General features: G+C 37.5%; 1 protein-coding gene and 2 long non-coding RNA genes across 3 annotated transcripts in view; 1 reads left to right on the top strand and 2 right to left on the bottom strand.

The window, feature by feature from the left end:
• Positions 1-16,118, bottom strand: part of nudC (nuclear distribution C, dynein complex regulator) — a 103,004-nt gene that overhangs the window by 1,383 nt on the left and 85,503 nt on the right. The window contains exon 5 of the mRNA XM_033332796.2: positions 7-201. Coding sequence (XP_033188687.1) covers positions 7-201 — 195 coding nt within the window. The remainder of the gene's footprint in view (positions 1-6; positions 202-16,118) is intronic.
• LOC143302726 (uncharacterized) lies at positions 11,379-12,625 on the bottom strand. The gene is made up of 4 exons (XR_013058473.1): positions 12,267-12,625; positions 12,031-12,182; positions 11,601-11,755; positions 11,379-11,478 (listed from the first exon to the last, which is right to left on the bottom strand). It is a non-coding gene; the product is annotated as an uncharacterized LOC143302726 (long non-coding RNA).
• On the top strand, positions 12,520-14,626 carry LOC143302725 (uncharacterized). The gene is made up of 3 exons (XR_013058472.1): positions 12,520-13,053; positions 13,138-13,256; positions 13,372-14,626. It is a non-coding gene; the product is annotated as an uncharacterized LOC143302725 (long non-coding RNA).

The following is a 16,118-nucleotide window of genomic DNA, read 5'->3' as shown; positions in this document are numbered from 1 at the left end:
ACTTACCTTCTCCAGGTTGATCAACAGCAATTTTCCATCCTCGATCACCCAAGTGGATTCTTCCACTTTGACCTCGTGTGGAAAATCACCGTCGATGATCGGCGGCTGACCCTTGATGCCACAGGTCAGCCGCTTCTTCGTCATCGTGACGGCAACGTCCTTGGGCCTGGCCGAGAAGTTCACTTTCAGAGGTACTTTGATCTGGAATTAGACGATAATAAATGTTATTTCATTCATACGGAATGTGGCGCGAATCGGTCGCCATGAGTTGGCAGATTTATTCGAACTAGTTATGATAGTTTCACAAATAAAAAAAAAAAAAAAAGAAGAAGAAAGAAAAAAGATTTCAAGGAGGCAGAGTTTATTGATGTTAAATTACGAATTTATCGGTGTAAAAAGATTCTGAAAGTACCTTTCTGCTACAAAGGAAATGAGGTGATCATGCATTTCTTAAGTGGCATTATGTACTTTTCTTTTTATGTTCTTAAATTATCTGGTTCTATGTTTTTGCTTTGGTTTTTCTTACGTCGTTTAAGAATACGAAAAGAAAGGTATACAATGCTGTTTAAAAAGCGCAAGATGGCTGAGATTTCTTCTCGCCAATGTATAATTTTACGTTATATATAATTATAAACATTGTATATAATGAACTTTACTTTGATATATTATTAATAAATATTTCAACTATAAAAATTTATATATGTATGTATCTTATTCGTTTGACATTTTCAACTATTCCTTTCACAAATTATACTTTTATTATTTAATTATTATTAAAACACAATTTATTATTAATTGCCCTAAAAACTCTTTCTTTGTTTCTATCTTACAATCCATCACGAGAAAAGTCTATTATAGAGATTAAAATAATAATCAATCTTATTCCTATCAGATGAGGTCTAATTGAGCATGAAAATCTTTAACAACACAGCTCACGTATACCAATACAATCAATGACTAGCTCTTTCCTTTCCAATCGATAAATCCAATAAAAAAAATCGAGGTTCTTCGTTTAACCTCAAAGTAAACGATCTCCTCGACGTGCACAAACGACGTTCATCGAGTCTATCGTAACAATAGCGCGATTCATTTGATCGATGAAGGGATCGATCATGGTTCCGCACGGCTACCCTCTCAGTCCTTCTCGCGACTGCGATTTCATTGCGTATCATCGTGATCCACTTCTCCACCGTGGCCTTGGATTTCGGAAACCCAACGGTGCAGCCTTCGTGACGGACCTTGGGCAATTTAGAATCCAACGAACGAAATATACCGTATAAGGGGAGAAAAGAAGGGAGAAAGATCCCATAGTACGATAATAAAATTTACGCATTTCGCGAATTACTTTTTAATCACGCTTCTTTTTGCCCGACTCGCCATAATATCGATTACGGTGTTTGCGTATAATAATTTACTACATAATAATATGGTGATTTGGCACACAAACTGTCGACGTTAAAAAGAATCGGGAGTTATTTGAACGAAAAGAGAGAGAAAAAAAAACAGTTCTACAATATATTTTAACGTAAAGTTTGTCTTTATGATTTGTTTTATTACCGTGTGCTTCAAATTCGTATCTTTTACCTTTGAACGAAGGTTTACGTGTCGGTTTACGTACAGCAAGGAACTGGAATTAATCGGCTGTAATGAAAACGGATTCTTGGTTGATCAGCAGCCTGATTACTTTCATATTGTCTTAAGACCACTTAATAGAGTCGATGGAAAATGGGGTTAGTGGAAGTCGCTCACGAGAAGTATCATTACGAAAGGAAACTGCTATGAATGAAATCTGAATATGAAATCGCACGGCTCGTACTTTTACATCCAGAGTAATGAGCTGAATTAATCCGTCCATAAGGAATGCTTTGCCCCGTTCAAAAACAGACATAAGAAAGGAACATTCTTAAGGATCAAGCCGCCGCATTCGAACAAGTGTTACATAATAGAATTTCTAACACAGAAGTAACCCGTAACGAAATAGAAAAAATAAGATTCCTAAGATTTTCAAGCTATTACAGCTTAATATCGTTTCTTATAAAAATACTAAACTTTCTTCCAAAACCTTTGCTACAAAAGAAAAGAGAGAGAGAGAGAGAAACAAGTAATAAAACAACCAACAAAAAAGATTTTCCAAGATACAAGTTATCATTTATCTTACAAGTATTATACACTAAGACTACTTTGACGATTCAAGTTCCAAATTATAATTCCCATTCGTCGCAAAACCTCCAAACTCTAAAAATAAATATCAAGAAATAACAGAATCAGCAGCAGTCCATCGGTAAAACTTCATTCCATCGACATTCCTCCCTATTTAATCATCTCCATAATCACACTCGTGAGAATCACTTCTCTGGAGGCAACGATCCATCGATGTGGGACGTCCTCGGGTGGCCAGCATCAGGAACAATTAAATCCACGAAGTTCCAAAATCCTAGATGATCCATCGTGCGTATCTCGTGTCGCAATTACAAGTATTCGAAAGAAAAAAGAAAATCAAGAGAAAGATCACGAACGACACGTGGATTACGCGTCGTGGAATCATCATTATCATCATCGGCGTCATCCTCGCGTTAGACGTGTTCTTGGATTTCCAGCGTGACGACGCCGACGACCGCGGCGACGCTGAGCGTAGCTGAGAGCACCGGTGCGTGGAAACGGATCATGGCTACCGAGTTTGCGCGTTAACAAAGTGGAATATCATTACGATGGAACGGCAGAGAGCATAACCGAGGGAAGAGGCTCGTGTCGCCGGAGATTATCCTCGATCTCTCAGCCGGCATTAACCAGACTGTGACACGAAAATTTGGATCGAGGTGGACAGACGAAAGAGAGGGGGGAGGGGGGATTCGTATTTTGCAACTGTTCTCTTCGTCACGATTCGCTCGTCAGCTTTTATGCAGCTGATAAGAGACTTCACATTTTCGGAGGAATATTGGCACGTGTGTACATTTTTTCAATTTGAGGATACTTTCGAAATATGTAAGAATGTCATATGTGTCACTGTGTATCTATTTATTATATTTTACAGGAATTATGTGTCATACATGTCATATTTATTATATCTCTCAGGAATTTCAAAACGTTTTTTCAATGTTTTAAAGAAATATACAACTGTGAAAGATAAAATTTTCTCACACGATTGAACCAATTCGCGAAATTTTGCAAGTTCGATATTAATAAATATTCTTGGGTAACATTAACAAGTTTGGTAATAAAACAAATGACAGTTTAGAAACAATTATCCGATTGTTCTATTTAATGAAAAATTATGAAATCGTAAGAGAGAAGTTGATAGTTTCGAACTTTTAACTTGTCAGTTTACTAATACTATTAGTTTGCAAAATATATATGACATATTTGTTTATAAAAAGGCCTTATATTTCTAAGAGCTTCTTATATTGAGAAATGAAATTCGTTTTGTACTCAGACCTTTCTCTAAACTATGATTACAATAATTTATCAGTTACTATATATCATTAGGTATTCCTAAAAGGAATGGTATTCTGATTGGGACTTTAGAATGATTTATAGTATTTTTGGTGTCTTCAATCGTAGTGTAACGATAAATATTCTTAAATCTGTAAAAATTCTTAAATCTGAGGAATTTTTATGTTAAAAAACTTTTTCAAAGTATAGTTTTTAAACTTGAATCTTGAGAATTACGTAAGAGTGATTTCAGTAGCTTTTTCTGAATTCGCAATTCCTTTAGGAAGTTGATATTATTCTGCATTTAATAACAACCACAACCTTATCGCAGGTAGCAACTGAACGGGTTTTACGATTTGGAAGAAAAGACTTGTTGCCATAGAGCAGATCGCTTTATGGAGAAATTAACAATTAACGTACAGTTTCCGTCCTAAACGTCCACTCACGATGATAAGATTAACTTAATCAGTCTATTACTCGAAGAAAAGGAGCAGAAGGAATGCTACATCCGTTTCTTATAAAGGAGATACGTAAATTGTGGCAAAAATGGAAGCGTTTCAAAAGAGTCACGGATCGTGAATTTAAAACTTGTCCTTTAGAAGACTGACGAATCGAAAGTAAAGCAACCTTGGAAGACTAAGGGATGTACGTGAGCAAATTCACGTCTCACACCTCGTCGATGTAGCTCTAAGCAGCCTCCAAAATTCTATTCCTTCGAAATATATTTATGTCAATAAGCTTATGATCATTTCATTTTCATAATCTTCCCGTAGACATTCAAGCAACTGTTGCATAAGAAGATGCTACATTACATACAATTTAACCAAGTCTTATTTTAAATAATCTAATTAAACAATCGTTACACAAGAATTCATCTGAAAAAAGTTCACATTATCATTACTAATCTTTATATCCATTACAAAAAATTTATTCATGCCAGCTTAACAATTATGTATCTCTTCTCCATACACAATTTGAAGCAATCATTACACAAGAACGTATCTGAAAAGAGCTCACCTAGACGCTACAAATCTTTAGACCCATCAAGTGATCAACAGAGAGAAACAGCACATGAAAGCGTCAGAAAAACTTAATCAATTCAATTCGCGCTAACTGTAACAACTGCTCAAGAGATTACCGCCTATTTAACCAGATTCCTTATTATAATAACTCTGCTAACGCAACATCCTCTCAGACTCATTAACCCATTCCAATTATCTAGACTCCAGAGTATAATACCGATTTCCTCTCGATGCTATACAGGACGTTCCAGCAACTCTGTTTATTTGAAATATCTTCGCTGTTAGAAACGACAAATGAAAGTATCGTATACTATTATAAGTGGATGTTTATGTATTTTGGGGGAATTTAAGGATGCAAAATTATATAAAATATTCAAAGGAACTTGCTTAATATAATGTTTAATAGATGAAACAAATTTTTATGTAGATTCTATTTCGCTAGGTATGTTCGTAAGAATATAAAACAGCATAAAAATCTATAGTCTAATCGTAAGTATGAAAGTTTCAAGGTTGCAAAGACATCCTAGTATGGTGGCAATGATTTGCTACGTGCGTGGAGCTATAGAGGAAATCTAAAGATCAATTTTATCATAATAACTGAGTATCACAGTGATGCAGGTCAAGACTGGCAATTCGAATTTAATCATGTATTTCCACTTGCAAAAATAACACGCCTGCTTTCGTAATAAGTTAAGTAATAACTTATATAATTAATTTTTATAATAACAAACGTAGAACGCAAACCATCGGTTTCACGTAAACCATCGGTAGGTTGATTTATACAACTATAATTGCCAACCCCTTGGCCATGTCGACTACTTCTTTTCAACTCTACGACGTATATAAGTAACATTTTTATTTCATATTTGAAGCAACGAGAGATTTCAAGTGGACAAGATTGGTGAGACAGCCTGTATAATCACACTGCTCTCCGCTCATTTAATCGTCTCACACTGCGTCATTAGAGGCATCGTTTCCGTGATTTCCAGTCGTCGTTCGCATCGAAGTCATCTTCGCTTTGTATGTACACTTGCGAAATCATCGTCTTCTTCTCCACCTGTGGCCGCGTGTTCGTACCCGTGTACGCACGCGTCATTATGTACGGTTATCGTTTACGATGGAACGTCGCCGACAATTTGCAACCGAGGTGGGAGGAGATCCTGCAATTTTCAATCGACGCTCCCTCGTGCCCATTATCCCCGCCGCTCTCGCGGCACGATCGTTTGTTCTTCGCGTTTTTCTGAACTTGTATCATCCGCGGATACCGCCAGGTTGCATGTTACACGGCCACGGGTTTAATATAGAGATTGTTCTGATGTTGCGCAACGCAGATGTCAGTGAACGGTTCAACGGTGCCTCGGAACGTTTAATGGGAGTTCATGGCGAGGGTAATTGAAGCGTTAGGGTATCGGGGAATGCGCGCGATCGGATCAGATAGCGTGCACGCTGGCAGTCGAAGGAAAGCACGCTTGATCTGCGATTCGATGTAGGTTTTTCTAATGAATCGAGGAAAAATGTAATTTCTTCGGCAGGGGAAATTAATTGACGTTGCAAGCATTCCAAGTACCCTTGATTTTAGGTGATTGAGAAAATTTGTTAAACGCTTGATTAGCTGCCAATGTTAGAGGAAGATTGCTCGGAAAAGGAACGTTGGTATAACAAATTTGTAATTTAGAACTTGGAAACTATATTCTTGAATCCGAAAGCTTCAATTCATATCTGTGAATTTTAACATGTAGATTTAATTATTTGAATTAATGTTCTTGCACTTGGATTTTTTTATTTCAATTTGTAAACTTGACGTTTTCGATGCAAATATTTGAAATTTCAGTCCTCCAGTTACTTCTGAATTTAAATATCTGAAATCAAGCCTTCGAAATTCAATTTCCGCAATTTCAATTTCTATATGTTATTCTGAATTTAAATGATCGAACCTCTGGAAATAACAAATTGAAATTGAATTGAAACCCGCAAGGGAGATTGCAGCATTGCGGCGTAAAAACTGGATGGAAATAAGCAGCGAAACCCGGACGGATTTAATCTGATTCGTCAATCAGCACGGGAAACGATGTTCACGAGGACGAACGGACGTATCGCTGGAACAATGAATTCCTTCTGTGGCGAAAACAATTAAGGGGCAACGGTGTGTCAGAGTTTGCCGCGGTTCTGTAACGTAGCCTTGAATTTGAAAGAACAAAAGGATGGATTACGCTAACTAAATGACACGATATGAGAACGTTAGGCGGCTGCGCTTTGTTTCCCTTTGCACACGATTCACCTACTCTATGATATTAAATTGAAAATACAAATCAGTCGGATCGATCCTTTTTCGAAACTGTCAATTACATTCTACAGATGAGATTTGTACGATATAAAAAAGAAATATTCGATTAAAATTACGATATAGCAGAATCGTATTTATCTGAATGTATCGTCGAACAAACAGCTTAAATAATAATTCACTAATTTTCCCTTTATCTACAATTTTTAATTCATACGTTATAATTCACATGTCACTTTCAGAAGCTATTTATAATGTGAATGTACTTTTATATTTTCGTAACCGTAGACATATTTCTAGCAAATTAATGTAGAAGATAACAGAATGTGTTTTATTAAAGTTGGACAAAATCGAATTCAGTTCAACATAGAATTGCAAGGGTAATTGAGTACTAATTGAAATTTCGTTCCAATAATGCATTTCTACTGCATATTTCGTTCTCAACTCATTATACAAGGTGTGAATTTACTTTCGAATTCTTGTAAATGGCCACCGTACCAAAAGAATTCCACAGAGGAAAATTAACAAGTATTCGCGTTTCCTTCTTTTGAACGTTGTGAGAGAGAAAGAGTACAATGAAACGTGTTTAACGATACTGCATGCTGCGTGAGTTTCAAGAGGAATTTGTTTCCTGTGTCCATATAGTAATCAGGCTTGCGGTTTTCGCCGTGACAGATCGAACACGCGTTACAACATGTATAAGGTATCCATTGGCGAACATTTCATTGAATAAGCAACTTTCTCTGGTCTGTTGACTGTCTACGCAGATAACTTTGCTCCTTGAGCAATACAACGCGCTTTCTACTCGAACAGTTAAATTCCAACAGACATCAATAATCTCTCCTAAACTAATCTCATTACGAAGTTGACTTGCTACAATTTTTACCCTTTGTTTCTATTATTGATATCGAGTAATCTAATCATAGTTATTTTTAGCTGCCAGGTTTCAAGTCGAAGCGAATTAATTTTTTGTCCACACACAAAAATTATTTGTCGCTTCATTGTATGTTTATCAAAACCGATTTATCCGACAGATGTACAAATCACCCATAAGTGTTTATCTTACAATCGAGCTATTCGACTGATACAAAGTTTAAAATTTTTCGTTGAAAGAACCTTCCAGGAGAAAATCATTTATCTGGAAATTCGGTTTCATTTATAACACGTAACTGGCTGACCCATGATGCGTCACATAACTCGTCATCATTACAGGGCCGAAGGCTAGTTTCTCGGAGAGCTTCGTAACTTTAGACAAAGTCACGCAACGGATCAAACTTTCATCGTAGATTCGTTCAATGGCCCAGTGGATCGAAGGTTGCAGCGCGTGGAACCGATTTATTTGGTGTCTTCGCCAAAATCCTTGGTAATCAAGAATTGACGTTGCTACCCGCTTACGAATTGTTGCGCAATCGAATAGTTTTCTCTTTACTCATTGCGCCGAATAACGTGTCAAAAATCACGTCGTGACATCGAACCCTTTACGGATCAGAGATCACATTTTCCTGTCGGTATCTGGCAAATGATCGTCATTCGCCAATGAAACTTGTTCGACGATTTATAATATTTTTCTGCACGAAAAATGGATATGACTTGTACCATTAGTAGCTCATTTGTGATACTTAAATTGATAATTGGATAAACAGATGATATAGATCGAGTCGATAAAGTATACAGATTTGTCTCTAAAATCGTATTTGACTTAAGAAAAATGAAAGAAAATATATACAGTGTTCAGACATTTATTACAGAAAATAACAAAGCATCGTAGCTTTTTCACATATCGTTTTCTTAAAACGCGTAATTTCAAAATTTAAGTTCTTTAGAATTGTCACTTGAAATCTCATGTATATTGGGAAATAATACATTTGTAATGCAAGTACTTTATGTAAAATCCGATGTAAAGCCATATAACACTTTTTGAAATGTTTTCTTTCCTTTTGAGTTTAATAGCAGCAATTCAATAATAATTCGCCGAGTCACGTACGACTGGAAGTTCCATTCAACGTCAGAAGCTTCTGGTCATTATTTCGAGGAGGCGTTCGACGTTAGACTTGGATCGATTAGGTCGAACCAAGGCTGATGGTGCAGGTTTAATATTCATGTCGCGGGTACACGGTCAATGAGTAGTACTACGTTTAGATACAGCGTTAAAAAGGCATTGACATAGTAACGCGAGCGCCTTAAAGGCTGATACAATTGAACATCAATGATCTAGCGTTCTTATTATATTATGTATACTCGGTTATATTTATAAATTTCCTTTTCAATCACGATCGAGTAAACGATTTCTCTCATAGAGAATCGTTTTTGCTGTTTAACGAATGAGGTCGAGACGTACTAATAAAAAGCAAGAGTTACTAACTCGTATCTATCTTATTAACATATATAATATTTGCAAACGATGATGTACTTCAACACGAAACCATAATATTAGTTTTCTAACAGATAGAAACGATTAAGCTTAACACTTAACAGTACTCTTTCTTTCTAGGAATCGTTTAAGCATTCGTCACAAGAAACTGTTCGTGTTTAATGACACCACGTATGAATTAAATTAGGCTCATTTATTTCTTACAGTCGACTATGAGTATCATATGATTTAGAAGTTATACATATACAGAGCCTGTATATTAACATCTTTTAAATCTTATTTTAATTACTCATGTTTAATGGTTTTCATAAGAATATGAATTTACATAAAAGTCCACACTCTACTGATGATAAATTTACACCGATGCTTTCTAATAGAAAAAAGGCAATTTACGACTAAAGAATGGACCACGTGTCCATTAAATATAAATCTAATTACATTCAAACCAACCGAAAAGAATCGATCCAAGGGTCGACACTGCGTCGAATGCGAAACGAAAGGCATCGGTCAGAAAGTTTCCAATTTTTTCCCAACCTTTTTCACGGCGGCGATTGTTCGTCCGCTCGAGCAACCTTTGATCCGCAAGGACGCGATTTCCTTCCTTTCAACGTCCGATTACTTCACGCGAATAAATCACAATAAATAGCTTGTCGCGGGCGAACAAATCGCGGTCGACGACAAAAACGACCATCCACCGCTTTCGACGTTAATTGGATCATTATACCGATACAAACTACTTACGGCGGTCTTTCGATTGATATCGAACGATCTTTATATATAGACGAGCCTGATTATTAATCCTGACGTACACATGCTGATACTTGAAGCTCTTTGTGCTATACGATGTCCGATCATGCGTATAGACGATCGAAGAAAGGGAGTTTCTTTCACGAAAGAAGTCAAAGAGATGAAAAGCAAGAGAGAACAATAAGAGCCGATATTATCTCGGGCGACGATTCTCTTTATCAATACGATCGTTAGATCCCATTCCATTCAAGGTCAGCAGACTGTTCTCGAACGATGAAGTGCATTTACATTTATCGGGATGATCGTTTCTGCACTCTCACGCTCGATAACGAAATCCCATGGCGCATCGCGCGTACAATGTTGCACTCTACGTGCAATACGCTTTACATTTCGTTGCTCGTGATTCTGATAAAGTAGTAGTGCTGTATTGTTGTATTTTATGGCGCTACGATCTTCTTGCGGAATAATTTACCCAGTAATGGTAGCGGTGAATTGTAGATCGTAAAGTAAATCGCGTATTTCTCTTCTATGTATTTACGATCTCATGTCGAATAGGATAATTGTAGTGATTTGTAATTTCTAATATTTCTCAGAAATCAAAGATCGTTTGTAGCATTGCATTCAGTTTATTAGCGAAGTTGATGCTGTTATAGAGGATTTATTAGTATTGATGATATTACTTGTGCCTTGTACAATTTCGTTGATAATATTCCGACATTAAAAATTGTGCAAGAGAACTCCAGAAATTGTAGCACAGGCAAATTGTTATTAGGATCTTGTAATTTCGAGACCAAGAACGGTATTTCGTGAACGAAACTACTGAATTCAGTGACTCACGAAAAATTTACAAGCCTATCTAGCTTTGTCTGTGTGCAACTTTCGATTTCGTTAATTGTGTCGTAAAAACGAGTGAAATTGGGAGATAAATTGATCCAGGTGTCAGGCCTAGCGAAGATAAATTAAGTATATAGTAAAAATTGAGATAAAGGCAATTTTTCAGTGAAACGTATATGGAAAAAGATCGTAGTACATAAAACTGATTTCTTATTGAAATCACACAAGAGTATAAATTATATGAGATGTCGTTTCGAAGAAATGAGCAGCCTAATAAATCTATTCGGCACATATTTATATATCGATAGGTACTACTAGCTTCTCGATATTCGATATTTCACTATACCATTAAACTATTACCTAATAACAATTTGTCAAGTCACACCCTTTTGAAACTTTGTTAAATTCACTGACCTCGTATATATCACGAAGAATGACATGAATTTAAAAACCGCGAAACAGAGGCATACTTACGCGAATATTCATAGCTATTCTGAAAGCTATTTTCTCGCGAGGTTCGTGCACGCCAACCATAATTCATTTCACATTTTCAACGTGATATCACGTAAAGGATCGTTCATAATGGATTGTCGTGTCTCTCAAGAATTTGATACCAGTGTCTCATAAAAGAGCGGCCACTGATTTACAAGCTGACAGCGGAATACTTAATTTCGAGTAGTTAAATTTTTAAGGATGGCCGTCGGAGGTGACGGTGAAATGATAAAGTAACGTTTCGGAGATCGATCGAAGCCCGTTATCTTTCGACCTGTTGTTCAAACACTCGAATTTATGTTCTAAAAAGAAGAAGAAGAAGAAGAAAAAAAAAAAGGATTCACGTCCAACAATTCATTTAAAATTCATGACACAAATGTCTGCAGGTACCTCGCGCATTATTGGACGTTTATATGGTACTTACGTTCAAATTTCGTTGTAATTATTATTCGCTTAATTGTCGGATCGAATCGAGCAACCGTTTCGTAGGCGATGACATCAGCAGCAACTGCTTTACAAAATCACTGGAACCATAAAACTCGCGGGTTGCAAAAGCGATTGCATATAGCATTCCGGACTCTAATTAAAGAACAAATCGTTAAAACAATGTTGATGTACTTAACAAGAAAACATTTCTAAGATAAAAACTACATACGGTATAATGAATTGGAAATATAGATAAATTTATCTCATCTAGAAATGAAAAAACCGTGTTCCAATCTAATTCAAATACGGACGATCATGTATTATCTACTTATTTACCTACCAATTTTTATCTACATTTTGTATATATATATGTTTTTTAATTCGAATAGTACCAAACAATACATCTATACCAATTAATAGCTTCTAACCTTTGGGCCATTATGAGAAGATATTGTCAACTGGGATTCCTTTTCCCATAAGAAAACAAAATTCTGATTATAGAGCATCAACACTTTGCAAGATAATTATAGTCGTAGTTCTTTCGAAACGAAAAATCTATGGCCCCCAGTTAGTCCTTCTTCTAAAACAAAAACGCAGGCACAAAGAACTCTGTTGTACAATAATACGAACACTTGGCCAATAAATATTAATTACAGCAACATACTACTATGATAATTGCAAACGCGTTTCTCATGACTTTACAAAATTTCTAATCGTTAACAGACTTCATCCTCCTACTAACGTGATCTCCAAAGCCCTGTCCACGAATCCTGCTTTATTCGAACGTATCCACGTTTCTTTCAGCCGTTCGACATCGTTTCGACGAAGACGTACGGTCACATAAAGAAGTATAGCTGGCAAGGGCAGGGGAGTAAAAGCGACTATAAAACGAAGAGGACAGGGAAGATCGATGAGCCTTCGCGGCTCCGCGTTACACAGGTGCACTACGTGCACAGGTGAACTGTGATGATTCTACGAAAGCACGTGCACGATACTAAACAGATGAGAGAGGTACATAGAGGGACGAGAAGAGATACGAGGCCCAGATAGAAGTGGCGCGTGCGCCTATGCATCCGGCTTAAGAAAACTTCAGACACGTCGATTCAGTGGGAAAAACGCGAGGTCTTTATGTAACCGGTTCGGACACGAGAAGTTTAAGAAGCTCCCGTATCCGAACGATACGAATAAAAGCGTGTAGGGTCTAATGGTGTCAGATGGTGTCTTTCGCCGTGTGTCCTGAAAAGGCGAGCAACACACGTGTTCCACGCGGGTACGACGACGAGCGTTTTGTAATTTTGTTAATCGTTCGTGCGAGCCATAGCGATTAAGTAATGATGGAAAGCCCGGTTGCAACGAGCAAGCCGAGCGAGCGCTACGATTTTTGTTAGATGCGCCTCGATAGGCATCTTCTGGCTGGAATCGGTGGCCTTCGCGATTCTTCGATAGTTTCGGTGAGTAAGAGAACGCAATTTTGTAAGGTTTCGTGTTCCTTTTTTCTCTTTTTTCAGTAATTTCACTGGAATTTTGTTTTTTAGGGTTTCGTGTGAGATGTTTCTCTTTTCGATTGGGATATTAGCGATTTACCTTGCGGTAGATTATTCTGAAAATCTGAAGTACATAAGTATGTGAAATTGGGTCGATCTATTTTCTACAGGTATCTAAATGATCTCTTATTTGTACTTATATTTATCAAGAATTATACATGTACACGCTAAAGTGAAGACTTAGAACAATTAGCATTTTCAATCACATAATAATTCATGTTCTAGGCAAGACATTCGGTGGACTATTTGAGCCATTCAAAAGATAAGTTCATTAAATTATAAATGTTAATTACATCTTGCCAAAAAAAGCTGTATTTCGGATGTAAATTTACTACAATTTATTTCTATATTTTTAATAAGTTCACAAAGGCAATAAATCTATTATTTTTTGCCAGGTTTAGCAGACCTACTGTAAATTTTACTAGAATAGCTTATAATTTCCTACAAATCGAACAATTAACCTTGACAAAGTCAGCCAGTTCAGCTTCTGTGCGTGTCCCATTTACTAAATATATACTCTATACTACCATCGAAATACATAAAATTTAATGAAATCCATCCATGATTTCATAACTACCAAACACTTGCCGTAACCAACCAAGCGTGCCTATACTGATGAATGGGGGTGTAAATAAGAGAGATTAAAACCATCATGTTCTCACCCAAGAAACACTATCACAGAAGAGATAAATACTAAAAGATCGTTGAAAGCAACATTCGAGGATGCCAATCGGCGCGTAAACACGATCGAGAGTGATCAGGCAGTTTTTCACGCGAGATCGTTGGATTTATCGATGATCGGCGAGCGTCGACGAGGACGCGGTTGCAACGTTTGACGTTAATCGATGGAAACTTTATAGCCAGGCGATATATTAGCGGAGAAGGCAGGTGTTGGTGTCGATCGGTCGGCGAAACCGTGTGGTAGCGGTTCGCCGGCAAAAATTCCAGAGGTCCGGGACCGGTTCCTCCCAAAAAATTGGCGCCGAGCGGACCATGTTTCGGGTCAAAGAACGACCTTGCCTCTCCGTGCCCCGTTCGTCGCTCGTGTGTGTTCCCCACGTACTTTTTCGCGTCCTCGTGCCCCACCGCCGCGATACATCGTGGTTTCGCATCGCCACCTCGACGCCAGTGGCGTAATATTACACGATCGTTCGAAATAAAAGGAAGAAGAGAAAAAAAGCAACATACCAGAGAAAACACGAAAACAGAAATAGTTAATCGCTGGAATCCGGTGGCGCTTGGAAGTTTACAGAATCTCGAATTTCTCCCGATTTTCTGTACGATTGCCCGGAGCATTGTATTTATTATCGCCAAGATCAGAAACAAGCGTAAAATAGCGACTACTGTTTTGCAGAAACTGCATATGTTCTTATAAAAAGTGTCGATGGCATATGTAATAATGAATGTTTTAATATTGTTGTTTATTGTGTATATGAATAAAGGTGTAACTTGCGACGATAGTATTATATAGAAAGTGATAATTCAATTTTAAATGCGACTATTTAAATTGTCGCGACTTATAACAGCGAATATATTAATAGGCGTGTGAAATTGGAAATTGGTCAAATATTTCACTAACCAAATGGTTACTGGGAAATAGTCGCCTGAAATTTGTACAGCGTTACAGCGTGAAGTAGATTTCTCATAGCGGAGCCTATAGAAGCTTATATAGATTCAGAGAGTCAGCACGAACAATGAACGTGTGCACGGCGTCTGCATCTGTTCGAGAAAGTGCAAGCGTTTTGTAATCTCGCGTAATTTTACGAGGACAGAGGCTCGCGGCTGATGCGATTCGACTTGCTGGCCATCTGTCTACGCGGCGAGATTTTGTTATAGCGAGTGTTTTACGCGGCCCCTTGCGCCATAGTAATACCGTGAAAAATCGTGATATTAAGGTTATTCAGTCCGAGTAATTAATCATACTTTGAACGTACGAATATTGCACTTAAAACGAGACTGATTGCCCAAGAATAGAATAATTAATGTACTCCCAGGGCGATTATTTAGTAGCTTTCGTCGCTACCGATCACCGTTAAACGTAAGACATCGTCAAACAAAACGAACATTTCGGGCGACAATAAGGAAACTCGATCGCATCGATACACGTGCTCTTTAGTTGCCATTGTAACGAGATACAAACAATCGAAGGAGCTTTTTTTCGTTACCGCGTTACGCCAGTGGCTGATACACTTATTGAGTACGCGATCGGTGGCGTGCAACCGCGCATGCGCATGATCGCCGCAAAGTTGCGCACAAGCGAACGCGCGAACCGCGCACAACAAGGCAATTGTGCAACTCGCCACTCGACGATAGGGGGACAAGGGGGCGAAGAGCGCCGATCGGTGGCGCGGCCGCCAAAAGTGAAATCGAGAGGTGGAACACAGGACGAAACGGAGGGGAATCGCCGGCAGCTGTTAAATGAAAACATAGGATTAAGGGTAAACCAGGAGCTAGAGAGAGGCGAGCCATTATGCATGATCGAGATCGCGGATATCTTGCCAATTTTGCTCCCTTTCGATGTACTATTGCTCACCAGATATTTGAACAAGAAGTATTTGAACGCTTATCATAACGAGAGTTTAAGTATACAATGTATGTATTATATAAGACATTTTGAAACTTCATTAGTGCTAGTAATAAATCACGTCTATCGTGACTACATTGGTAGAGTTTAAATCCAATTTGAAAATGTACACAGGAGATACAAACTAAGAAAATGATGAAACAGTGGCTATAAAAAGTATTAACACATTACTGTATTTATTATATAGCATTTACATACTAATTAGTCGGATTCAAGTATATTAAATTTCGTATCATGTAGTAGCACTTTCATATGGTTACAAAAACTTGATACTATGAAAATCAAATAAATAACCTGATAAGAAGACGTCTCATTGAAAATTAAGGATATGTGGCAATACTTTTTGGAGCCACTGTATATAATGCACTTGACTAGCAGCATATTTACA

The sequence above is a fragment of the Bombus vancouverensis genome, chromosome 5, assembly GCF_051014615.1.
Source record: "Bombus vancouverensis nearcticus chromosome 5, iyBomVanc1_principal, whole genome shotgun sequence".
In the NCBI taxonomy this organism is placed as follows: Eukaryota; Metazoa; Arthropoda; class Insecta; order Hymenoptera; family Apidae; genus Bombus; species Bombus vancouverensis.
This window is presented reverse-complemented; position numbering and strand designations above follow the sequence as displayed.